This window comes from Crotalus tigris, unplaced genomic scaffold (genome assembly GCF_016545835.1).
Source record: "Crotalus tigris isolate CLP2741 ecotype Arizona unplaced genomic scaffold, ASM1654583v1 scf7180000018125.1543573, whole genome shotgun sequence".
Lineage (NCBI taxonomy): Eukaryota > Metazoa > Chordata > Lepidosauria > Squamata > Viperidae > Crotalus > Crotalus tigris.
The window spans coordinates 617,828-631,460 of NW_024096837.1; the positions used below are offsets into that span (position 1 = coordinate 617,828).

The 13,633-nt window shown below is 37.1% G+C and overlaps 1 protein-coding gene and 1 non-coding gene across 2 annotated transcripts in view; both read left to right on the forward strand.

Moving 5' to 3' along the window:
* The first annotated feature begins 2,575 nt into the window (after positions 1 to 2,575).
* The window catches only part of IARS1 (isoleucyl-tRNA synthetase 1), an 80,168-nt gene continuing 69,110 nt past the window's right edge, over positions 2,576 to 13,633 (forward strand). Inside the window, exons 1-6 of the mRNA XM_039348239.1 lie at positions 2,576 to 2,729; positions 5,413 to 5,538; positions 5,789 to 5,945; positions 7,354 to 7,473; positions 9,393 to 9,475; positions 12,688 to 12,805. Coding sequence (XP_039204173.1) covers positions 2,596 to 2,729; positions 5,413 to 5,538; positions 5,789 to 5,945; positions 7,354 to 7,473; positions 9,393 to 9,475; positions 12,688 to 12,805 — 738 coding nt within the window. The 5' untranslated portion in view covers positions 2,576 to 2,595. The remainder of the gene's footprint in view (positions 2,730 to 5,412; positions 5,539 to 5,788; positions 5,946 to 7,353; positions 7,474 to 9,392; positions 9,476 to 12,687; positions 12,806 to 13,633) is intronic.
* On the forward strand, positions 3,247 to 3,380 carry LOC120310151. Its single transcript, XR_005557285.1, has one exon. It is a non-coding gene; the product is annotated as a small nucleolar RNA SNORA84 (small nucleolar RNA).

Sequence of the window (13,633 nt, forward strand, 5' to 3'; positions counted from 1 at the left end):
CTATCCATTATCTGTACTTACCTCAAGTGCGTAGATTAAATGAACCACAAGCACAGAAATTGTTTCAGAATTGCACTCCTCATGATTCAAACTTTCTGTTGCTTGTAGGAGGAAGCTAACAATGATTAAAAACTATGACTGCTTCTTTTATATTCAATGACTGCTTTTGTTTTTATTACATCACTGCTTTTACAGTGCATTTATATATCTGGCATTTTTAAATACACTGTTAATTTCTCTTGAGGTTACTCTTCTGAGGTCTTAGACATATATTTATTTTTAAACCATTTATAAGGCAAGAAGTGTCCTCTCTTTTTATTGAACCAGTTCTACCACATATTAAAACAAGCAAAACTTGCATAAGATAATTAAATTTAGCATGGTACAATATTTGGCCTGTGAGGTATAGGAGTTAAGTTTTAGTCTTGAGTGTCATATTAAAGCCATTTTGGTTGGGCAGCAATCTGAACTTGAAGGAAGAAAGGGAATATGGAGCACTTGGATACATTTCCATAGCACCTTAAAGAAACTACAGCTTTTTCTGCAGCAGCTTAGGAAAAGCCAAATTTAATATACACCTGCTGATAGGTATATGTTTGGTCCAAATGCTCCACATCACCATTAAAATGTTAATCATGCCCATCTCTGTTAACCATCCTTTCCCCATTCCTTGAAGAAAAGACAATTTTTAAAATAAAAATTTTAAACCTCATTATATTTGAATTGTGATGACTGCATTTGAAACAAAAATATGTTTAGAACAGCTAAATATTTTGAAAATATTGCAAATGGAAATAATTCTATCATTTCAAAATTTCCTTGTCCTGAAATGATAAATGGAGAAGATCAGGAAGTGCTGACATAAATAAGTTTATGGCAGGCAAATAATATAGTGAAATGTTAATACTCTACTCCGGATGACAGTAGCGCATAGCAACTCTTCAGAATATACCCTCTATTGGTAGTTCCATGTATGTGCAAGCACACAGAAAAATGTTCTAATGGTGATAATAGACACACATCCAGTAATGCACAATTTACTTTGAAATCTTTTAATAAGTCACCTAATTCTGATAAAAGAAATTTTACAACAATAATGCAGGGAGAGAGATATAACCTCTGAAGTTTATTTTAGAGCAAAATTAAATACCAATATAAGTCATAGACTGCTTGTTCCAGCAATTAGAAAATGAGATTGATGTAAAGAAATCAGGAAAAATAGCAAATGTATCTAGCAAAAGCATGGTTTAAAGAGTGTCAGATGACTTATACAAATAAGGCTAGATTTATTTTTTGACAAGGTTTCTACAGTACTTGATGCTGATCTTGTAAATTCTCTACAATATTGTTAAAATTCTCAGTCAAGTGTTATATTCCAGGAGAGATTATTTTTTCCTAAACCTCAGTACAGTACTTTAAAAAAAGACAAAAACAAATACGAGCTTTTATAGTTAGAAATAAACACTGGCACTAAGTAAAAGAAACACTGAATCATAAAGTAGCTGAACCACATTTTTGTCTGTGTCTTGTGCAAGAGAAGCTTGTTTGGCTACTTGATGATTCAAGATAGTATGCTAGCCTAATACTGGGTCAATTGAAACAAACTACAGTTAAGAACCCTAGACAAATGTGTGATGCAATGAACTTCTTTACCCAAGTAATCACAATGAAGGAAAGACAAAAATTGTGTTCTTTTCATTTCATCTGATGGTGGTTGAAACAAAACGGGTTTTTTTAATAACTAAATGCATTGAAAATTGGTACAAGGAAAATATTGTACAGCCTCCCTGTACAATAATCACTTCCATATGGCAAAGTCCCCCTTAGTGTTATTTTCTTTACAGCTTATGTTTATTGTGGAAATTGGAATAACATTCACTTCTCTAAATACCAATCCAGAAAATGGGCACTTTATACAGGTAGTTCTTCCGACTTACAACCACAAACAAGCCCAACATTTCTGTTGCTAAGTGAGACATCTGTTAAGTGAATCACTTCAGTTAAGTTAGTAACACGGTTAAGTAAATCTGCTTTCCTCACTGACCTTGCTGGTTAGGTCACAAAAGGGGAATCACATGACACTCCAACCATCATAAATATGAGTCAGTTGCCAAATATCTGAACTTTGATAACGTGAGCACGGGGATGCTGCAATGTGAAACACAAATGGTCATAAGTCACTTTTTTCAATGCCGTTGTAACTTCAGACGGTCACTAAACCAACTGTATTTGGGGATAAATCACAGAATTTAAGACTTGTCACTGGATCGCTGGTAATCAGGATGGTGAAATGATGTGACCGAAACCCGAGACCTCTTCTCCCTCCCTCCCCTCTCCCCTTTCAGCCAAAAACGCTCCGAATGTCTCCAGGTTCCACCTGCCGCGTTGCTCGCCGCTTTTAACGCGGCCCCGGCAGATGCGGTTCCGCCGCTTCCTCTTCAGCGCGAACTGGTTTTCCTGGGCGAGGAAAAGGGAAGGAGGAGCCGCCGCATTTGAGCCGTGCGCCGCCGCTTTATGTCCTGTTCCCTTGGCTGAGAGTTACAGTTGCTGGGGGTACTTGTCCTACCCAATCCGGGGCCGCCTTCTTTGCAGCCTATGGTCGGAGAGATTGGATCAGCCGCGATAGGCGTGGATTCCTTTTTCGACTTCCTGTCATGCTTTCTCTTGCTCTTGGGTTGCATCATTTCTAGCCGGTCGCGGGGTGCAGCTGCTGCTAGGCCTAGAGGCAGGTGAGGCGATTGGTGTCTCTACTGGAGGAGCATTTGGGAAAGCAGGCAGGGAGAGGGGGCGTGGGCGGGGAAGGGGGCAGCGGCGGCGGCAGTCTTTTTCTTTATCTGTGCCGTCTGTTAAGAAGCCCCTTGTCGCGCAAGGTAGATTGAAAACTGCTGATGAGCCGTTGTGCTATGGGGCGCTGGCCGAATTTCTAGAAAAAAATCGAACACTCTCTTCATACAGTTGAAGAAAAGCTGAAATTTCATTCGTTATTGAGAATCCAATAGAGTACAGTAGTGACCTTCTGCTAAATCAATTCCTAAATTCTTTATTCATGCCGATTGGAAATTATGGGAATTAAATTCTGACATATTAGATTGCGGGAAAAGTGGTGCAAGGGGTTAATGGATACACCTACACCCAGGAACACCCACACTCATCCGAACCTACACACAAAATGTCAAATGTTCCACTAAAGTACAAAATGCTTAACTTATTGTATTGTATTAGATTAGATTAATATATTTAAAATGTGCCTTGTGGTTACTGAATACTGTTGACTCAGTACAGTGTTTCAGTTGGTACAAATGGGCCAAAAATAAATACTCTGGCATATGCATGGAGTTTGATATTTTAGCAGCCTCCATAGCCCGGTCATTGTTACATTGCTTTCCTGTTACAGGTGCAGTTCTTTACTGCAGCAAGAATAGTGAATCACTTAGAGCTGTGCCTGTGTGTGTTGGGTTTTTTTGTTTTTGTTTTGTTTTTTCAGGAAGGGAAAAACATATTTTCAGTAAGCAACATGAGGATATTTGAGACCAAACCAGTAGATCTAAAAACTATAATGAAGGGATGCTGTGGGAAGAATATCATGTTTGCTTTGATATGCAGTGCTAAAGTCATTGCAAATGTTCAATAAAACAGGAAATTTCCATTACTCGTTTGTGATATGTTTGGCATTCAACTTGAATACCTGGCTTATTTGTTTTCTAAGAAATTGGAATATGAAGTCAGCCTTTGATTTTTGCTACCAATTTCTGGCAAATTTGAAAGTGACAGGCCTGGAATTCTAGTTTGCATGAAATAATTAAAAAAAAAAAAAGTGCTTAAGATTTCCTGGTTTTATTTAGTATTGAAACATGCAGCTGATGCCTGGACTTGTTCTTGTTATTGGGGGGTCATGATGTAGAAGTGAGTGGACCTAGCTAATTTTCAGTATGTACTGTCATGCTAGAAAGCATGTGAACAACTTGAGTATTCATGTGGGGGAAACCTATGGCAGTTTTATTTGGCCTTATATGTTGTTATCTGAATGTTGGTGTTAAACAGTGACAAATCATATCAGCATCTTAGCAACACATGTGGATGGAACTCTAGAGGTGCATAGAATCATTAGATGGGCAGATTGTTGCTTATAGGTGTGTTCCTACTCACTAGAACAGGGCTTTTCAACCTTTTCACCCATTGTACCACTTTTAGGATATGGCAACATCCGAGTACCACCAAGTCGCCTAGCAAGGTGTCAAAAACTTGATGACCCCTCCAAACCCAAAAAAGGAAAAAAGTGATAAAGTACAGGTAGTCCTCGACATACAATAGTTCACTTAGTGACTGTTCGAAGTTACAATGGCACTGAAAAAAGTGCCTCCCAGGCCACAGCTGAGTAAGACACCTGCCTGCCCACCCGGCGGTGCTCTTCCTCCTGTCCGAGGTTTTCATTATTGTGAGCATTTCTGTTGAGGATTGGCAGCGGGGTTGGGGTGGGAGGTGTTTGGTTTTTATTCCCCCCATCTGATGGGTGGTTGCAGCATGTTTTGGTCAATTCACATGACCCTGGGACACTGTGACCGTCATAAATATGAATCAGTTGCCAAGCATCTGAATGTAAATCACAAGACTCTGGAGATGCAACACTCCAGCTGATTGGCGCTTCCTCTGGGCTCAGCAGAAGCACCAGGATCAGTGCTGCTTTCCAGCTGATTGGCGCTTCTTGAGAGCTCAGCAGAAGCACAAGGATCAGTGCTGAGCTCCAGCTGGATCCTGGCGCTGATCCTGGCACTTCCACTGAGCCCTGACAGCCCTGCAGCTCCAGCCATCTCTCGCTCAGGCTTGTGCGGTGCTGCCACCGGTTCAGCTCATTCTCCCCCCCCCCACTACCACTTTTCTAGGATGATCGCGTACCACTTGCCAGATGCCAATGTACCACAGGTGGTACCCGTACCACTGGTTGCAATGCCCTGCACTAGAAAAGCCAAGTTGGAGTGATTATGCAGCATTTATCAATACATTTGTTTATTCATAACTACTGATTTTGAATGGAATGGTGCATATTTACAATGAATAATGCTGGCTTTGTATTATAGTACATGCAGATAGATTGCCAGCAGAGTCCTTGTAACAGATTCAGTATTGTTGTTTTAAAAACTTTACTCCAGTTTTTTTGCTTATAATATATAACCAGAACGCTATTACTTGCTAGCTCACTTTGGGAACTGCAGCCCTAAACATTACAGGAGAAAGGTAATAAGAAAGAATGTATAGTCAGTAATTAATTCCATATACAGTAGGGCCTAATTCTGATTAGACATTTTCTGTGATGCAGCTGTTCGAAATACATTTCTGAATTATTGTAAATTTACTTGATGATATGCAGCAATTGGAGATATTTTAACTTTTTAAATATTGCTTTGTTTCGTGTAGGAAGAGGATGATTCAGCAAGTTCCAGAGAACATAAACTTTCCAGAAGAAGAAGAGAAAATACTGCAGCTTTGGAACACACTTAATTGCTTTCAAGAATGTCTCAAACAGTCCAAAAATAGACCTAGGTAAGACAGTACATTCCTAGATTCCCATAACTTTTATAAACAGACCACAGCTAATATCTTTCTTCATAGCTATTTTCTTTTGAAGCTTAATATCTGAATTTGTGTGATACAACTCAAATATTTTTTTTTTGGCTCTCAAATTAAAAACCTAAAAACTTCTTCAAAATAATAATAAAAAAGCTGATTAAATTGTGAAAGATGTCTGCTTCTAAATATGTGCTATGTATTTTTATTTTTTTTTGCTTCTTAGGTTTACCTTCTATGATGGTCCACCATTTGCCACAGGGCTTCCACATTATGGCCACATACTTGCAGGAACCATTAAAGACATAGTAACTAGATTTGCTCATCAAAGTGGGTTTCACGTTGACAGAAGATTTGGCTGGGATTGCCATGGTTTGCCTGTGGTATGTTTAACATCTTTGTTTCTATATATTATTCTTTTAGTTATCTATTGTCATCTGATTCAAGCTTTGTAACTACACTGATAGAGATCATTGATCTGACTTGTTTTCATCACAGAAAGGCTGACTTAATTGCCTTGGTGTCAGTTCAATCTCTATAAAAATAGCAAAGGCAATCCTACTTTCTGGAGCCAGTTCAGTCAGAGTTTGAGTCCTCATTCTGATAATAATTTTGTAGGTTGGAAAAAATAAATCTTTTAAAGGACTACTTTGAAATTTGTTTACAATTAGTGCTTCAATTTGTTCCTCAAAAATAACTTCGGAAGGATCAGCTACATCCACTGCTTCATAATAGGGCTTTTATGACCTTGTGGAGTTCTTGGTGTTCTCTGAGCTTGGTTGTTTGCTTGCAGACATTTCGTTACCAGACTGGGTAACATTTTCACTGCTTTTATGACTTTTAATATTCCTTTACATTACTCTCCTATCCATCATGCCCAGCCCTTACTATCTGTTCCTGATACTTTACCAACTTTCTGCTTACATTTAGGGGCATCTGTAAGGAATTTAGGGAAAGTTCAGGTGAAGGAATGGGAATCCATTCCACCCATGATTTGTATTCTGCTTAAGTCTGCTTATTTCAGATAGAATCTTCCCACCTAATGCATAAAGGATATCTGATCAGAGAGTACCCAAAAGCGAGCTCCCTTTGTAGAAGCATTTGGTCTCTTTCTCATTTTGAAACCCTGTGCATACCTGGCTATTTTGGAAGGCCTCTGAAGATTAGTGGAATGTCTGCGGAATAAGATACTGCATGTTGAATGTTGTAGTGTGGGTTGATGTATCATATTTATAATACTAGGTTGAGTTTATTAATATTACAATTAATATACTGTTTCCGCATTTTATATATTGTTGACTAGAGGTAACTTTAAAAATCAGATTGAAGCAATATAAATATCTTTGTTAATGATGTGTAAAATTTAATAATTTAATAATAATTTAATGATCTAGAAATAATAAACATGAAAACCCATTGCAGGACATTGTTACAATATGTTTGTTATTACAGTGCAAAGATCACTCTTAAAGGTCTTTGGATTGAAAAATAAAATGTTATTGATTTTGTAGTTATTTCAGCTTTGTCAAATTGCTATGCAGTCTGAACTTAGCTTAGTCTTTTATACAAGCTATGTGCTAGGTGACCTGTGTGTTTGCAGCCTTTTTTTTTTTTTTGCAAAAAATGGTAAAATTATTTTGTTTATACTTAGCAGGTTTTACTGTCTCTCTGACATCTGTATGTCTGTCCATCCATCCATCCATCCTTATCTATATTAATTCTGTCTGTGTCTGTCTGTCTATCTGATTATTCTGTTTTTCGTTCAAGAAATCATGCTTTTCATTTCTTTAGGAGTATGAAATTGACAAAGCACTAGGCATCAAAGGACCAGAAGATGTTGCAAAAATGGGGATCGCAGAATACAACCGCAATTGTCGAGGAATTGTGATGAGGTATTCCCAAGAATGGAGAGTAAGTAAGAAGATTACAGGTTTTTTTCTATTCTTTATCCTAGTTTAGATGTTGATTAGCTGATTCAAAAAGCATAGCTTAAATTGGATGGATTGTTAATGTTGAATAGGAGACTGATTATTTTTGTAGTCCTCCCTGTTTTAAAAAGCTAATCATAAGCTGCTAAATTTTAAACTGTGCAGGCACGTCTGCAGGCACACACCACACAGACACACACAGATACACACACACACACACAGAGGAGAGAGGAGAGAGAGAGAAAAACATCAAAAACCTCTGGTTGCATAGAATTATCCAGTTGTTAAAAATCCATGTTCAGTTTCTTTTTTTTAATTTTTTTTATTTTTAAACCAGCAAAACAAAACAAAATATAACACACATACACACACAGTATATACTCCTCCCCTTTGTTTTAACAGCGATTTCGTAACGGTAATCTTCTATATTTACATTCCCCCCCCCTTATTCTTCTTTAGAATATTTGTCCTTGTTGCCCCGTTGTTTCTTATTTGCATTTTTCTTCCTTCATACTTCATACTAAGAGTGATACATATTATTATTATTATACTTTATTATATACACATTTTCACTTCTGACCTTTCCACATTTATTCTCCTCTATTATTTCTAGTCTCCAACCAGTCATACCACTTGTTCCATATTAGATAGTACTCTGTGTCTTCCTTTTCTTTTATCTCTTTTGTTAATTTGTCCATCTCAACACAGTCCAGGATTTTTCTTATCACTTCTTCCTCTGATGGTATATTCTCATTTTTCCAGAACTGTGCATATGCTATTCTTGCTGCCATTGTTATATGTAAAATTAAATACCGTATTTCTTTACTATGTTTTCTGTTTAAAAGACCCAGCAAAAAGATCTCTGGTTTCCAGTCTATGGGTTGGTCTATTATTTCTTCGATCCATCTTCTTATTATAGTCCAGTATTTTTTCGTAACTGGGCATGTCCACCATAAATGATAATATGTTCCATGTACTTTTTTACATTTCCAACATGTTGGTGAATTGTTCCGGAACATCTTGGCAAGCTTTGCTGGTGGAAGATGCCATCTGTAAAATATCTTCAACTGGTTTTTCTTGAATGCTGCTGACATAGTCAATTTTATGCTTATTTCCCATATTTTTTCCCATTTCTCCAATTCTGTATTATATCCAAAAAATTTTGCCCATCTAATCATTGTGTCTTTGACAATCTCATCTTCCATTTTATATCTCAATAGATATTTGTATAAATTGCTAATTAATTTCTGTTCCATGTATAATTTTATCCAATTCTTGCAGCTCTTTTTGTATTTCATATAATTTTTGTCCTCTGTATATTTAGATTGAATTTGTGTAAATGTCCACCAGTCAATCTCTCTGCCTATATCTTATTCCATTTCTTGTTTTGTTTTCAGATTTCCCTGTTCATTTACTAATTCCTTGTATCTAATTATCTTATTTATATCCAGTAGGTTTGGGTATTTCAGAGCTTCTTTTGGGAATAACCACATTGGAATTCTTATATAATGTTTTTGTTTTATTTTTTCCCAAGTCTGTAGCAATGCATTCCTAATCCATGTTCAGTTTCATTGAGTTCTGATTGTTGGGTATTAATTATTATGGCATCAGAATGCTTTTTGTAATAGTTTCAGCACGACAAGAGCATTGGGCACCATTCTATTCCTCTCTCAAGAATTATGCTGCAATATAGCATGATTCTGCAAACTCTGCATACCTTGTGGAATTTGTTTTTTAACATTTCAAAACAAAGTTGTTCCTGAAAATATTTTCGTTTTACCACCAAAGAAAATTGGTCTCCCCTCTTTTCTTTAACAGAAACAAACAAAAAGTAATTATGCATACATGCTATGTCCATGCTGTGTTGAGCTGTGATGTGGGTTGTATTTAATGTCTTTTCAGACCAGTGTTACAAGGCTTGGGCGGTGGATTGATTTTGACAATGATTATAAAACTCTTTATCCAGAATTCATGGAGTCTGTCTGGTAAGTATTGTTTAACTTCTTGAACTCTTTATGCTGTATTTATGTGTCTTTTAAAGCCAAATTCCTCCATCAGCCATGTTCTGGAATAGGTTGCTTGATAGCTTCTCCTTTAAGGGGAAGTACAATTAGCAGAAGCAGTCCTGTGAATTCAGATAATTGGGTAATAGAGAAAGGAGGGGTTATTTTCCCATATGATTCCTGTTCAAGGAGCACGTGGCAGTCATAGTTGCTAGAATTGGATATGTCTAGTTTAATGAAGAGAAGGACGAGGGGGGACATGCCACAAAGAAGAGGGAGTCAAGCTATTTTCCAAAGCGCCTGAGGGCAGGACAAGAAGCAAAGGATGGAAACTAATCAAGGAGAGAAGCAACCTAGAACTACGGAGAAACTTCCTGACAGTTAGAACAATTAACCAGTGGAACAACCTGCCTCCAGAAGCTGTAAATGTTCCAACACTGGAAGTTTTTAAGAAGAGACTGGACAGCCATTTGTCTGAAATGGTATAGGGTTTCTTGCCTGAGCAGGGGGTTGGACTAGATGACCTCCAAGGTCCCTTCCAACATTATTATTATTATTATTATTATTATTATTATTATTATTATTATTATTATTATTACTATTATTATTTTTGTTTTGTTTTGTTTTGTTGTTGTTGTTTTAGAGAGCCTTTGCACAACTTTGTGTTGTGTACCACTTGTACTCTTTCCTGGATCATGAGGCCCTATGCTCATTCACTCATGCCCTAGTTATCTCTTGTTTGTATTATTGTAATGTGTTCTACATGGGGCTACCCTTGAAGAGTATTTACAAGCTACAATTCATACAGAAAGCAGCGGTGTGAACAGTTTTGGAGGCCCCCTAGAGTAATACCACTGTTACACAAGCTACATTGGCTGCTAGTTTGCTTCCAGGATCTGGGGCTCAGCTGATGTTGCTGTATACCATGGTCACATGTTTGCCATTTGCATCCTCCTTTGCCAGCTTCCTACAAGCAAAGTCAATGGGGAAGCCAAATAGTAACCACATAATATCCTCATTAGTGACCTGCGGTGATCTGCTTAACAACAATAACAATAACGATGACCTACAAGGTCCCTTCCAACTATTATTATTATTATTATTATTATTATTATTATTATTATTATTATTATTATGGCTGTCACGAAGCAACACAGTCACATGCTATGTTTTATGATCATATTGCTTAGTGTTGGAAATTCCAGTCTCAATTGCTGTAGTTAACTGAGAACTAGAAATTAGAACCAAAGAAGGGCACATATAACACCTCAGCTCCACAAACCGCACTGGGTTTGCTTCTGAGTCCAAAGTGTTGGTCATTACCTATAAAGCCCTATATGGCATAGGCCAGGTTACCTATCGAACCGGCTTTGTCCCATTACATCAGTCTGACCCACTGTTTCAGGTAGGGAAGGAATGTTTCAGACCCCGTCAGTCAGAGAATTCAGACTCGCAGGTCAAGGAAGACAACTTTTTTGCTGCTGCTGCTCCTGCTTTGTACAACAAGTTGCCCTCAGGTATGAGGAAAGGCCCCAATCTCTTAGCTTTCCGTAAAGAGGTCAAAATCTGTCTGTGTAGCCTTGCCTGGGGGACACGGGCCCACACAACCATAGGGCTCTTTGGCCCCATGAGTCCCTCTGCCTGCCTGTATTAACAACTCTCTCCTCATCCTGGTTCTCTCCATCTTGCAATTTTATAATGGTTTGCCCTTTTAAATTTTTAATCTTAAATTATTCGATTTTCAGTGTTTTATTGTATTGATTAAATTGTACACCTCCCAGAGCCTCTCTGTGAGGGAAATAGGTGGTTACGAAATTTAATATATAAACCAACAAATTAGTTGGAAATTGAAACAAATAAGAAGGCAATGGCAAACCTCCAAAAATGCTGCCAAGAAAACTGCAGGGGATAGGCACAAAGCACAAAGAGAGAGAGAGAGAGAGAGAGAGAGAGAGAGAGAGAGAGAGAGAGAGAGAGAGAGGGAGAGGGAGAGAGAGAGAGAGAGAGAGAGAGAGAGAGAGAGAGAGAGAGAGAGAGAGAGAGAGAAAGAAACAGTTGAATTACCTTTCTGTGGTTGGCAGTCATCATCATTAGCAGCTCTGTTTATTAAATAAAATCTGAATAATAAATGCAAAGAAATATTTAATCCAACACTTATTAAAAGTGGTTTATGCAGATTTTTTTTGTCATTTTTATGTAATAAAAGCCATATTTCTGGCTTACCTAACATAATTTTAAACTGGGAGCCTCTTAACAATGTGCTCTGCTGCCTTAAATTTGGCCAGGTAATCTTTACCATTAATTCATTCTAGGCTGGCTACAGAGGGCAGATGGGAATAGGCTTTTCTGCTTAAGAAGAACAAGCCAAAAGAAGAAAAGGTAGCAGAAAACAAATTATAAGGGTGAAATGAAAATTGAGATATGAATGGCAAAGCACCAATTCTGCAAAGGAATGTGATAGGACTCATGGTGACCTATGAAGAAAATTGAAATAGGCATGGACCTGAGAACATTTCCACTCAAGGCTGTAGAATTAGTTCGAAAGAATGAGGAAAAACTTTTATGGTTGAAAAAAAGGCACTTTTTCTTAAGATAACAGAACCAACCTAAAAACAAAGTCCTTCCTGACCATAGCAGCAATCATGTCATTGTAAGATGAGAAATGTTGCTGTGACATCTTGTTCATAGTACTCATACTTTCATTTAACATGATATTTCAAAATTGTTAAACCTGTGTTAGATTTATATACTACTTTTTCATCAGAAATTCCGGGTAGCATACAATAACACACCTTCCCCTCAACTTTTCCCCATAAGAATCTTGTGAAATCATTTGGACTGAGAGAGGATGGCCTGATCCAAAGTAATCTAGAGAGTTTCCAAGGCTCACCTGGATCCATCTGAACCCATTATTTCCTCACTTCTAGTCTAGTGCCTTCTCTACTACATTACCCTGGCTCTTACATACCCAATATTATGATTGTTCTTTCTGGGGCCTGGAAAATATGGCACCGAAGATACCATATAAATACTGATCTGAAAGATGCAGTTTTTAAATAAAATCTTCACATTAAATCTGTTGAGAAAGAAACTTTTTCTTGGAAGAGATTATGAGTTTGGCTTCTGTACTTTATTATTTCTTTTGAGCTGACAAATCTCTATTTTTGAATTCTTCAATTATGTTATTTTTGTAGGTGGGTTTTCAAACAGCTGTATGACAAAGGATTGGTATACCGAGGAGTTAAAGTTATGCCCTTCTCAACTGCATGTAATACACCCCTTTCCAACTTTGAGTCTCACCAGAATTATAAGGTACAGTGCTTTATATATTGAATGTAACAAATATAAGTTTGAAAATATTCAATAGTCTTTTAAGGATGGAAAGTATATTCATTCCTATTTAATAGACTGGTAAAAGCATTATTTATATAAGATAAGATAACCTTTGTTGTTATTTTTTTTACTGCGGGCACAATGGCACACCTCAAAAATGAAATTTAGTTGCCTGCTCTCAAAGTGAAACACATACATGATACACATCTAAACATACTATATATAACATATGTATAGACCACACCCCTACATATACATAACAAATAAATATTAAATACTGTCCATCTTGAATATATAACGGAAGGAGGAAGCTTGAGAGTTCACAATGTTAATGCTGTACGGAATGAAACTATGGCTGAATCTGGATGTTCTGCCATGGATACCAATATATTATATATTATATTAACAACTGACTGTCATTGTTTGAAGGTACTTCAACATAGCACCTTTAGATATTTGATGTCTAGCTTAAAAGAGCTAGATAAACCATCGGGGCTCTCCTGATAGGTAAGCAATACTGAAGAAAATTTCATCAGTTTTATCTTAGGTAAGGTGTGGTTTTAGATTCTAAACCAGTGACTGTTGTGTCAATTGTGTCCTCACCTAAAGACTGATTCAAATTATTCCAGCTATTCTTTTAATGCAAAGCCTTTGTATTTTCCCATATTCTGAATTTTGGTTTCTTAATAAATTGTTTTTATTTGTTTTGTTCAATATGTTGTATCTGTTGGGTTTTTTATTGTGATTTTGAGAACCTTTAATTAAGTTAAAAGTATTGATAGCAGTCTTGTGTGTGAGAACCATTGT